Source organism: Micropterus salmoides, unplaced genomic scaffold (assembly GCF_014851395.1).
Source record: "Micropterus salmoides isolate LMB-PRFRI ecotype aquatic unplaced genomic scaffold, ASM1485139v1 Ms_hic_scaffold_23, whole genome shotgun sequence".
Lineage (NCBI taxonomy): Eukaryota > Metazoa > Chordata > Actinopteri > Centrarchiformes > Centrarchidae > Micropterus > Micropterus salmoides.
The window spans coordinates 13,910,199-13,922,653 of NW_024041484.1; the positions used below are offsets into that span (position 1 = coordinate 13,910,199).

The 12,455-nt window shown below is 38.8% G+C and overlaps 1 protein-coding gene across 1 annotated transcript; it reads left to right on the forward strand.

Annotated features, from left to right (window-relative positions):
* Window positions 1-958: 958 nt before the first annotated feature.
* On the forward strand, window positions 959-10,979 carry zgc:113263 (uncharacterized protein LOC503753 homolog; the record flags this gene model as incomplete). Its single annotated transcript, XM_038739047.1, is given in 17 exon segments — window positions 959-1,026; window positions 1,116-1,359; window positions 1,564-1,742; window positions 2,328-2,550; window positions 2,642-2,790; window positions 3,846-3,937; window positions 4,359-4,516; window positions 4,605-4,750; window positions 5,945-6,200; window positions 6,298-6,413; window positions 6,501-6,735; window positions 6,919-7,058; window positions 7,184-7,433; window positions 7,734-7,864; window positions 8,658-8,901; window positions 9,120-9,226; window positions 9,922-10,979. Coding segments are annotated over 17 exon segments (2,746 nt in total), but the record flags the coding sequence as incomplete, so codon positions are not given.
* Between the last annotated feature and the right edge of the window lie 1,476 nt (window positions 10,980-12,455).

The window sequence follows — 12,455 nt, forward strand, 5'->3', positions numbered from 1 at the left end:
CTTTTGCTTTTCAGCCACATTGCAGCATGGCTCTAAAGACGGCAGTGTCACTCTGTTGGTCCACCACTTTGATCGAGATTTAAATATTTATTATATTGGATGGATTGCCTCTAAAATGTGGTACAGATATCCATGGTATCAATGTTTTCACTTATTCTGTGAAAAAATTATCTTATTGATAGATTGGCACAAAATTTTGTACAGACATTCATTGTTCCCAGACAACAAAGCATCATGACTTGAAGATCCCAACTTTTCATATGGTGCCATCATCAGGTCAAACTGTAGATGTGTCCATTTCTTTGGTTTATGACCACATAGATTCCCATCAGCCTCAGCTGTGCTTTGTTTTCAAGGCCAATTAGCAAATCTTAGCATTCCTGCATGCTAAACTAAGATGGTGAACATGGTAAACATTATACCTTTTAAACATCAGTTAGCATTATCAGTGTGATGAACATGGTACATGCTAACATTAGCATTTAGTTTAGTGCAGTTTTGCAGAGCGGCTAGCATGGCTGTAGTTGTTTTAATCTCGGGAAAAGTGAAAAATTCTGTCCAGCAAATCATAACCTACTGAACGTCAGCATCATCGTCATTGTGAGCTTGTTAACGTACTGACGTTAGCATTTAGCTCAGCACATCACGTTGCAGTACAGTATGCCCTACATCACAGTAGGGCATACTGTAGACTCGTGTTGACAGTTGGTTGCAGCTCATGTACTCCATCTCATTTTGTCTTCTGAAAATCCTTACTGTGTAAACCTGTGGCTTTAAATCTGTTTAACGCTCATTGGTACCACCTTTTTTTATTGCACATACATGCTTTGTGGCTGAATTATGCCGAGGTCCTAACACATTTTTGGTGGATCACAAAATTAGATAAATCACTTTGATAAGATTATAAAAAGATGTCAAAATCTTACCCATTGTGTGTTTGTTTTTTTACTTTTTACAGGGATTCGTCAGTGGATGATGAGAATTCAGGTGAATCTCCTCTAATCTCGATATGGGGAGAATATACAGGTTTGTACAGTTTATGTATAGATCAGTGGATACTTTGGTATATCAGTCTAAGCTTTGGCCGTTGACTAACACTTCTTGTTTCATTTTAGACTCTCCGGAAGGTTCTGTCCCAGTTGTAATGGACACAAAAGTTCCCTGGTCAGACGAGGAGACACTCAATCTGCTCGACATCTGGGGGAATGACTCGGTGCAGCGGGCTTTAAAGGGCTGCTTAAAAAACCGTCACATATTCACGCAGATCGCACAAAAGATGGCAGAGAGAGGCTACATGAGAACAGTGGAACAGTGCCAGACCAGGATCAAACGACTGAAGAAATGCTTCCGCCACAACAAGTGGGTATAAAATGAATTACCGTCCTTCCTTTCTGCTTGGTACATGCTAATGTTAGCATGTACCGTGTTCATCACACTGAGCAGGTATAATGTTTACCATGTTCACCATGGTAGCCTCATACCTTAGATGTCATAGCTGTGGTTTGTGGAACAATAGAGAAAAAAGAAATTGAAGCAATTGCCTTTTCCCTGATCTAAACCCAGAGGGAACTCCAGGCTGGAGTATAAATTTTATGAGCCGCTGGAGCGAATACTCGGCTCCTCAGCTCCTTCAGCTGTTCCTGAGGTCACCTATGATGTTGAAGAGGTCATCGATGAAGAGGAGTCCCACGACGGTGATGACGACATGCAGTTTCTCGGCCATACGAGCGGACTGGAAATTGGTACAATGTCACATATTTGTACTTGTTGAGTCAGTGAAACCATTGCTAGTGTTAGATGATAACTTAACTTGGCGTAGTAGAGTCACACAGTTATTGTTTTTTGGTTGTGTTTAGTTAGGGCTGCAACTGAAAATTGTGAAAAATGCCCATAATAATGTCATGGTTAAATAACATAACCCAAGGTCATGTATTCATGATTGCTTGTTTTATTCGACCAACAGTCCAAACTTTAACTATAATAAGTTTACTATCATATAAAAACATCAAATTCTCACACTGATGAAGCTGCAACCAGAGAATGTTTCGCACTTTTGCTTGAGAAATGACTGAAACGATTACTCTATCATTGAAATTGCTGATTCATTTCTACTGGCGACCTGCCCAGGGTGTTCCCCGCCTTTCGCCCCGATGTAAGCTGAGATTGGCTCCAGCCCCCCACGACCCTGTACACAGGATAAGCGGTTGACGATGGATGGATGGATGTATTTGATTAAAATTAAACTCAAAGGAAGCATTAATATTTATTTTAGTTGACAAAAGGATTTTGTAAATATGTTTTACACGGCTTTCATATTTTTATTAAAGGAACTCGAAGCGTTCCATGGACAGACTTGGAGACATTGACCCTCATCAACATGTGGGGAGAAGACAAGTCGCAGCAGGAGCTGAGAGGAACGCACAGAATGGGACACGTTTTCTCCAACATATCCAACAAGATGGCCGCCCAGGGCTTCTCCCGAACCCCAGAGCAGTGCCAAACAAGGCTGAAAAGAGTGAAATCAAGTTTCAGGCAGTGCTACCAAAACAAGTACGTATGCTTAAAGCAAGAGTGAAAGAAAAAATTCAAATTTTTATGTTGCTTTTACAGTATACCTCTGCTGTCTTCTTATCCCTTGTAGCATGAAGGGACAGGAGCGAGTTGAGTGCAAGTTTTACAATGAGCTGGGAAGAATTTTGGTGAAGGACTTCTCTTCGATGCAGCAGTTGGATGAAATACCAGGAGAGGCTGAAGACAACGACTTTCCTTCCTTCTCCCATCAGGATATCGGTAAACTCAAATGTTTACTACTGACTGCCGGGGTTGTGGGAAGGGAACTCAGAAAATACACTGAGGTGTTTTAAGTCATTCTGTGTAGGACGGAACAGTACATTTTATCTAAATCTCCCCACAAAAATCACACCATAATTTATTTTAATATGTTTTTCAATTAAAAAGAGAATAATGATGTAAAATTTATCATATTGCAATTGCAACATCAGTCAAAATAAGATTCTGTTTTTAAATCGTTCAGCCCTAACCCTATGTCACCCTGCCGCCTAATCATTTATGCACTGACTAACCCCTGTGTGCCCCTCACATCTGGTGGCAAGAAATGCATTCAGGGATATTATGTAAAAACAAAAATATGTGGAAATATATAGAAACCAGTAAAAGTTAAACTATAACTTCTGACATAGTCCGAAGTTGTAGTTTAACCTTTAGTGAAAAACAGTTTTTAGACAGTAATTTGGTGGGTTTAAGACAGTGGTGTATTGAATTCTTTAACATGATGAAGTGGTATGGCTGATAAAATATAAGGGGGCCTAGATGAAGCTAAGCAAGAAAACTAAAGTAAGCACAAAGAACACAGCTTCAGATTATACAGGATGCAACCTTTTCAAACTTTGAGCTTTTGCCCTCAGGGAGGCGCTATAGCCTCCAAAATGTTGTTCTTGTCAAATTCAGTTAAAATACGGAATGCATAGTCTCTTTATGATGGTTTCTCTTACTAAGCCTGCTCCTTATTTGATGATGTTTGTAACTACATCTATCTCTTTTCAGAACGGTTAATTTTTATTCATTACTTAGTTTGTTAATTTATGTTGTAAGTCGGAAAGGCAACAAAGTTTCCAGCTGTCATAAAAAGAATAACTTTTAATGCTTAAATATAGCTTTAATGGTATGTACAGTATACTTTTTTTCAGTTAATCTTTATTGTTCCAAAACCTTGTAGTCAAATATAAATTCAACAACAGTAAAGTGGCCAATGAATAGATGGTGGCAGAATCAACTAAATAAAGTAATCAAATGAAGTGTTTTCTTTTCTATTTGTGTCTCTTCAGAGTCTGCTGTGGGTGCTCAGGATGACAGGAAGAAGGTTCCCTGGTCGGACAAAGAGACCATTATCCTTCTGGAGATCTGGGGAGACCCACGGGTAGAGGACAAAATAAGAATAGAAATTCATTCCATCTATGACATATTTATGCAGAACTGCTTTCTCACTTCACTTCATCAATCCTTTTTTATTTGAATTGCTGATGTACCCAGCAATCCAGAGGTCTGAAACCATGCTAACCTTAACTCTACACCTTCTCTGAATATTATTTAAAGGTTTGATCATGCAGGATCTTTTCCTTCTGTTCAGCACAGTGAAACTCTTGAGTGTCTCTAGCAACAGAGACCCTCAGAAGCATATTGACCATTAAATCATCTGAAAAGCGATAGTTTTCTAGCCTGAGGCGACAAACAGAATAACATGTTTTTAAAAAACTGAATGAAAAGTATCCAATCCTGAAATGGGGGATGCAGGTGTGATAAAAGTAATTGTAAAAATGTTTTTTTATATTACCATTTAGGCTCAGCAGAGCATGAGACGTTACCCACACAATGGTCACATTTTCAACGAAATATCAGAGAAACTCAGCGCCAACGGCTACTCCCGCACCGCAGAGCAGTGCCACACCAGGATCAAACGGCTGAAAGCCAACTACCGGCAGTGTCAGGAAAATATGAGGTAAAAGCTGTACATAAATATTTAGTTTGTATGCGGCACTGTTGGCAGGATATGTGCGTGTTAATATAACTGCCTTTACTGCCTGTAGCTCATCTGGGACTGATAGAGTCGACTTTAAATTCTATGATCTGCTGGAACAAATCCTCGACAAGCAGCCATCAACATCTTCCACTGTGGTAACGGACTCCATCGAAATATCAGAAGACTCCAACGTTGAATCAGTGACTGAAACAGGTAAGAAATCATCAGCTTATGGATAGAAGGGCAGCAATATTCAGCAATCCTACAGTTTTATATTATTGTCACTGACAATGTTAAGTGTTTGAAAAGTGTTCAAGTAGTACAAAAGAACAAAAACTAAGAAAGCATTTCATGTCGAGTTGAAACAAGTAGTTGATTAATTTCCTACAATTTTGATAGTAAATTCATTTTTGAATATGAAACATTCTCTAGTTCCAGCTTACCAAATGTGAGTATTTGTTGTTTTTCTCTCTGTAATACAAATAATATAGTAAATAAATTGTTTTGGTCTGACTAAACAAGGGCTAACTTAGGCTTTGGGAAAATGACATTTGAACATTTTCTCTCTTTTCTGATGTTTTACAGACAAAACAATGAACGCATGAATTAAAAATAAATTATTTAATTAATTATGAAAATGATTTTAATTTATTTCCTGTAGAAAGTGTGTGTGGTTGCTAATGGGCTGATTAGCTTGAATTTAGTGTTGCGTTCAGGCTCTTATGGGGTTGTTCTAGTGTCTCACTGCTAGTTGGGTGCTAGGGCTTTAATTATTCAGGTGTCATTCATCCTGCAATGTTTTAATATTCAGTACAGTATAATAATGGCTAAATTATAAAATCAATGGCAGTAAATGGAGGGCATCTTCTGGAATTACATAATGAAAAAAATGAATACACATACATCTATCAAATATATGAGCTTGTATATGGTTAGTCAGGTGCAAAACTGAGCATTTTAAAATTTGGAAGACAATCCAACACATAAGTCATATTAAGTAATACAGTAAAATGTACATTTACTGTAAGTGTACAGTAAATAGACATGTGCATCTGTGTGCAATATTGAGCATTTTGAATTGAATTTGTACGCAAGCTGAGTTAAAAACATTATTGTATGAAAATGTATTGGCCATTGACAATTACAGGATAATTTAAAATTTGCTAACATTAGCCATCATAAGCTACTGATCAAGAGGCTGTAGCACCAAAACCAACTTAAACCAACAAGTGTTTTAAGTTAAAAATGGGTGTGTTTTATTGCTTATTGATTTAACTTGACGTTTGTAGGAGCAAGAATTTATTTGTTACGAATCAAATTTCTTGGCTGAAATTACAGTAACTGTGAAACTGCATTCACACCAAAACCAGGGCAGTACATTGACACATGTTGTATTTCTACTATAAGATGGAGAACTCAACAGCATGTCAACAGAAAAACCAGCACCTAGCTCGTGGTCAGACGAGGAGACCCTGGCGCTTATCCAGATCTGGGGCGACGAAGACGTTCAGAGGGCGCTGAGAGGTTTTGTCCACAACGGACACGTTTATGCCGACATTTCTGAGAGAATGGAAGACCTCGGCTACACAAAAACCTCGGAGCAGTGCCGCTGGAAAGTCAAGTCGCTAAGGAACAACTTTCGACAGTGCTACGACAAGAAGAAGTGAGATCAATCTTTCTGTCTATCTGCCTTTTTTGTTTGTAAACATAATCCAGTATGAAGATAATGGTTCATATTTCCGTCTTTTTCTGCCTTGAAGATGTGGAAGAAGAGTAGATTATAAATTCTACCAGCAGCTGGAACAAATACTTGGACAGGAGGCAATTTCTATTGATGAGTTCGATGAAAGAGACGATCAAGTAGAACAGGATCCAGGTACAGTCATACTCATTCATTCACACAGCAGTAGAAGAAATGCTCCGTTAGATAAACATTCAGCCTTTCCGACTGCTGTATCATCAGCAGGTGCAGATACTGTGAACACAGCATGGACGGAGCAGGAGACGGTCACTCTTGTTGAGCTGTGGGCTGCAGATGACGTGCAGCACAGCCTGAAAACCTGTGTCCGCAACGGGCACATATTCGCCGACATTGCAGAGAAAATGAGTGCCATGGGATACCCGAGGACGACGGAGCAGTGCCACTCCCGGATCAAGCGGTTGAAGAAGACTTACAGGCGTTACCTCAACACCCGGAGGTAAATAAAACCGATGAGAGGTTGTTTGGAAGACTTTATTATTTAAAATATTTGTAAAAACATAAAAATAAATAAATTGGTCAAAAAAGTCAGCTGAAACTTGGGCATTTTTAGTTAAATTTCTAGAGACTTTTAACTCCAGCAGATGTGTTTCCCAGCTTTCCTTTGATTTACGTTTTCCAGAAATGGAGGGCGGCCCACGGTGTTTCGATACTTTCACCTCCTGGCTCCAGTTCTCGGTGATGACTCTGTGCATGCTGAGGTGCACAGTATTGCTGCAGACGTCCCCTTGCAACCCCTAATGGACAAGGATCCTGACATTTGTAGGTTTAAATATGATAAAATACGTGTAATAAGTGCAATTTGTGTCTTCACAACTTTGGACAATTATACGTATTGTCATTGAGAGTTTCAAATCCACTACTAAATCTGTTATTCCTCCACGTAGACGAGCAGCCCTCAGCCGGACACCTCCTGGCCGACCTGAGCAGAAAGATGCCCTGGTCGGACCAGGAGACTCGCACCCTGCTGGAGATCTGGGGTGAAGACAACGTCCAGCTCACTTTGAGAGGCTGCCTGAAGAACCGTCACGTGTTTGTGTACATCTCCGACAAGATGAGCGACCGAGGATTCATAAGGACCTCAGAGCAGTGCTACTCCCGCATTAAGCGCCTCAAACACGGCTTCCTCCATGAAAAGTCAGTGATGACAAAACTATGATTCTTTTTTTTTTTTAAATCCAAATACACACAAAGGCATCGAATGCAGTTGACACTTTTTTTTTGTAAAAGAGGAACAGTCTGTCCTTTGTAGCATCAGTACTTTATGTCAATTCTAAAACAAACCCTGTAAGGAGGATTTGGTTTGATAAAGCAGCAGTTTTTAAATGGAAAACGTTTGGGATTTGAATGTGATTTGTCTGCTAATCCCAGGCTACAAATATAAATGTGTAAATCTGTCCTGTGGTAACGTTTTTTCTTTCCACCTTTTAAATTTAGGGAGGAATTTAAATTTTTCAGCGAGATGGATGAAATCTTCAGGAAGGAGCTGAAAGTGGACAGCTCAGACGCAGACACGTCTGTCGCAGATGAGCTGGATGACTTCCCACTAGTGCCTGGTCAGAAGAAAGGTGACACTTACTAGGTTGTGATTCATTTTCAAAATGTGAAGCAACACCATTGGATGCCAAGAATGCAGGATCAAACTAAGTTTGTAATACATTTATAAAAATGTATAATGCCAGATGGACACATCTGATAATTGTTTGGTTTATTATACAATACATTTAGATTATTATGTGAATACAGGGAGTGGGGAGCAATGACGTTCCGCAAACACAGGCAGCTAAATACAACAGAAGAGAAAATAAATTAGGTTTTGGACTAAAATCTCTTCCTCCTTCAAATCCTCCTTCTTAATTGTCTTTTTATTTGTGTGTTTTTTTCTTCCATGCTTTGTGTTTCAGTCGTGTCGCATTTTATTACACAGCTTTCTGTGCTTCTCATCCTATTTTCTGAAAATTGTTCTATTAAAGTGAGTAGTAATACAAGTGAGCAAGTGCGCGCAAGTAAATCTCCCTCTAAATAATTTCAATTCACTATGCTTCATTGGCATGAATGTTTATGTAAACAATGTTGTTAAAGCAGAAATTCACATATAAATAATAAATATAAAGGTATATAAATATAAACTATAAAATTAAATTTATAAAAAACAGAGTTAAAAAACTAACTAAAAACAAAATATTATTCTAATTCTATCTACTTTTTTACGTTTCTGCTTTTCTCTAAACATTAAACTATATGTCAGATTATTCACGTTTTTCTAACAATCAGGTCAATCTATAAGTGCCTGTAAAGCTTTTCTCTCTGTTGTAATTATGCTATATAGTTGTTGTTTTTTTCATGTTCTTTTTGCATCAGGTACCCACTGGGTGGCTGACAGCTCTAAGCTGCCCTGGAGCGATGGCGAGACCGAGGCCCTCCTGGACATATGGGGGAGCGAGGAGATCCAGGAGAACTTGAAGGGCTGCACCAAGAACAAACACATCTTCATCCAGATTTCTGAGGTCATGGCCAGCCAGGGCTACATGCGCACTCCTGAGCAGTGTCAGACCAGGATAAAGAGGCTGAGGGTCAATTTCCGACACTTCCTAGAAGGCAGAAAGTAAGTAACCAGTGTTCACTGTTGGGGAATGGCCATGTAGTTAGATCATGCTGTAGGTCTTAACATCTACATTCTTAATGCAATTTCATTCTCTCAGAATTTTTCAAAACCTCATAACTTTGGTTAACCTTTGGTCCACTGCTGCTCTACACATTTATCTGTGGCACAGCTTTCTTCATCCTTATAATAAGCTCTGAAATTCTGTTTCCTGTTTCCAGAGGAGACAAACAAGAATGCAAGTTCTTTGATCAGTTGGTACACATATTTGGTAGCAAGTATGTAATAAACTCCGACCCCCTGGCCGACGAATCAGCTGATGGCGTAGGTAAGAAGTCACTGTTGTCCATCATGATAGCATAATCAACTGACAAATCCTTGTGATTAACAGTGAGATATGAGAGATGTACTTTAGTGTTATTATACCTGGGAAGATTCATCAATTATCTCCAGTGTAATTCCTTCTCTTGTTTTTTATCTTTCTATAGTCCGCTATACACTGCATTCGTTGCACAAATGTTGCTTCCATTTTCACTTTGGTACTAGTACGACATTATGGGGAAATAGGCTGATACACTCTCTTGCTGAGAATTAGACGACAAGATTGATACTACTTGAACTTTTGTAAAACGTGAAGCTACAGCCAGGAGATTAGCTTAACATAAAGACGGGAAGCAGGGAGAAACAGGCTATGTCCAAAGGAAACAAACTCTGCACCTCTGATGCTCCCTAGTTAACACATTATATCTTTTTAAGTTTGATGTGCTTTTACAAGGAGTTGTGTGCTGTTGTTTTTGCACTTGAGTTCAGATTAAACAAAACACTATAATATTACTGTAAGTGTCTTTACTGGAATGCATGTAGAAAGAAGAAATCCAAAGAGTAAAGATAACTAACTTCGCCAAACAAACACATTTAAATTCCAATTTTCAAAGGGCTGTACAAAAAGTTAACCATATAGGCCTACAGTAGTTTCTAAGTCACATTCACAAGTGAATCTAAAATGCACTTTGTCTGATCCAGAGACCTGAAACTGTCCATCATTGTGAAACCAAGAGGACAGACTGACAGAGGAATATCCAGAAGAGAAAACAAAGACATTCATGCAGAAACTGTTTTAGTAATGGCTGTGTGTTTCCAGATGACAGAAGAGAGCCTGTTCAGGCTCACTCAGATCTCCGTTTGCCTCTGTATATACTTCAAATACTTTTACATTCTTCATACATACAGACCTGCAGGCTGTAGTGGTGTTTGTGTGTGTGTGTGTGTCTGTGTGTGTCTGTGTGTGTGTGTGTGTGTGTGTGTGAGTCAGTGTGAGTCAGTGTGAGTGTTTTTCATGTTCTTATATCCCGGTGGGGACTTTAACCTGAATGCACACTAACCCATGGAGACAAAAATTGAGGTCTCCACAGGTAGAGACAGCTTTTCTATGGTTAAAACATTGTTTTAGGGTTCAGGTTACAGTTCAGGTGCTAGGGAATGCATTATGTCCCCACAGGAATAGTGGAACATACAAGTGTGTTTATGTGTTTGTGTGTCTGTGTGTGTTGTGTCCCTCTACCAGAGTGTCTTTGTGATTATTTCCAATAGAGCCATGACACTACTAAAACCAGGAAGCTCAGGAACCAAGGAACAAAAATGGATCTCTGATCTTGACCTGGTGGGAGTTACACAAAATCTTCCTCCAGAAGATGTTTTTGCTAGTATTTAATTATTTTGTACTTGGACTAAAAGTGAGTGATTCAAAGCACAAGCAAAAACATGCAAGGCCTCTATTACTGTAACCACAGCGTACACGTGCTTTTTGTTCGTAATTCAGGTCTCACTTGTTAACTCTTCAGTCTTTGCACTTGTTTATAATGTTCGAAATCTAGGTGGTGATGGTCTTATTTTTTACATGGTATGAGTTGATGTTGTCCAGAATTTTATTTATTTAAGTTATTTTTAATGGATGTATTCCAAAGTTTTACAATTTTCTTTAAAAGTAATACCCTACAAACTTGATTGAAGCACATTTTTCCCCAAAAACATGTAGAGGTTTTGTCACGTCAATTAAAAGAAACTTGGAATGTTTGATTGAGGATTCATTTCTGTGATTTCTTTATTTTTTCCCACACAAGTGTTCAAGGTTGTGGACTGTACACTAGAACCATAATGGAAACATAAAATAAAATAATAATAATAAAAGCAAAATAACACAATCACAATGTGAAATTAAAATGTAACAACTATATAAAAGTTTACTACAAAGTACAGTATGTTCAGTTCTTGGTAAGACCAGGGAAGCAGACAAATGTAACACAATATCAGCACTGCAGAACAGTTGGTTCAGGTACAGATCTGCATAAAAATGATTTATCTATACAGTGATCTAACAGGTCAGGTATGTAAACCGAAGCAATACAGGAGGGAAGCAACTGTCACAAGCTATGTAATCCAAGTGTCGGATCAGTTACCTTACAGAATCATGGAGGTTAAATATCTGGGATTCCCTGCCAGTCAGTCAGTACTAAAGAAGTTTCTTGGATCTCAACCCAGTCCATTCCAGTTGCCCTTCATTTAACCTCCCTTGGATTTTTACACCACCGTTTATCTCCAGCTGTAATTAGTAGATACATTCCAGGTTATGATTTTACATTAAAAAAATATGATCATCTAAAAACAAAAACAGTGACACACTTTAAAACATTAGAAGACCAAAAAGTGCATAAAAAGACTCCGAATTCTTTCTCGACCAACAAGTTAAAATGAATGTGTCAATAATGGTCCAGTTATGCTGGTCATATAATTAGAATATCATCAAAAAGTTGATTTATTTCAGTAATTCCATTCAAAAAGTGAAACTTGTATAATCTATACATTCATTCCACACAGACTAATATATTTCAAGTGTTCATTCCTTTTAATTTTGATGATTATAACTGACAACTTATGAAAACCCCCAAATCAGTATCTCAGAAAATTAGAATATTGTGAAAAGGTTCAATATTGAAGACACCTGTTGCCACACTCTAATCAGCTAATTAACTCAAAACCCCTGCAAAGGCCTTTAAATGGTCTCTCAGTCTAGTTCTGTAGGCTACACAATCATGGGGAAGACTGCTGACCTGACAGCTGTCCAAAAGACGACCATTGACATCTTGCACAAGGAGGGCAAGACACAAAAGGTCATTGCTAAAGAGGCTGGCTGTTCACAGAGCTCTGTGTCCAAGCACATTAAAACAGAGAGGCTAAGGAAGGGAAGGAAAAGATGTGGTAGAAAAAATTGTACAAGCAATAGGGATAACCGCACCCTGGAGAGGATGGTGAAACAAAACCCATTCAAAAATGTGGGGGAGATTCACAAAGAGTGGACTGCAGCTGGAGTCAGTGCTTCAAGAACCACCACGCACAGACATATGCAAGACATGGGTTTCAGCTGTCGCATTCCTTGTGTCAAGCCACTCTTGAACAAGACACAGCGTCCGAAGCGTCTCGCCTGGGCTAAAGACAAAAAGGACTGGACTGCTGCTGAGTGGTCCAAAGTTATGTTCTCTGATGAAAGTAAATTGTGCATT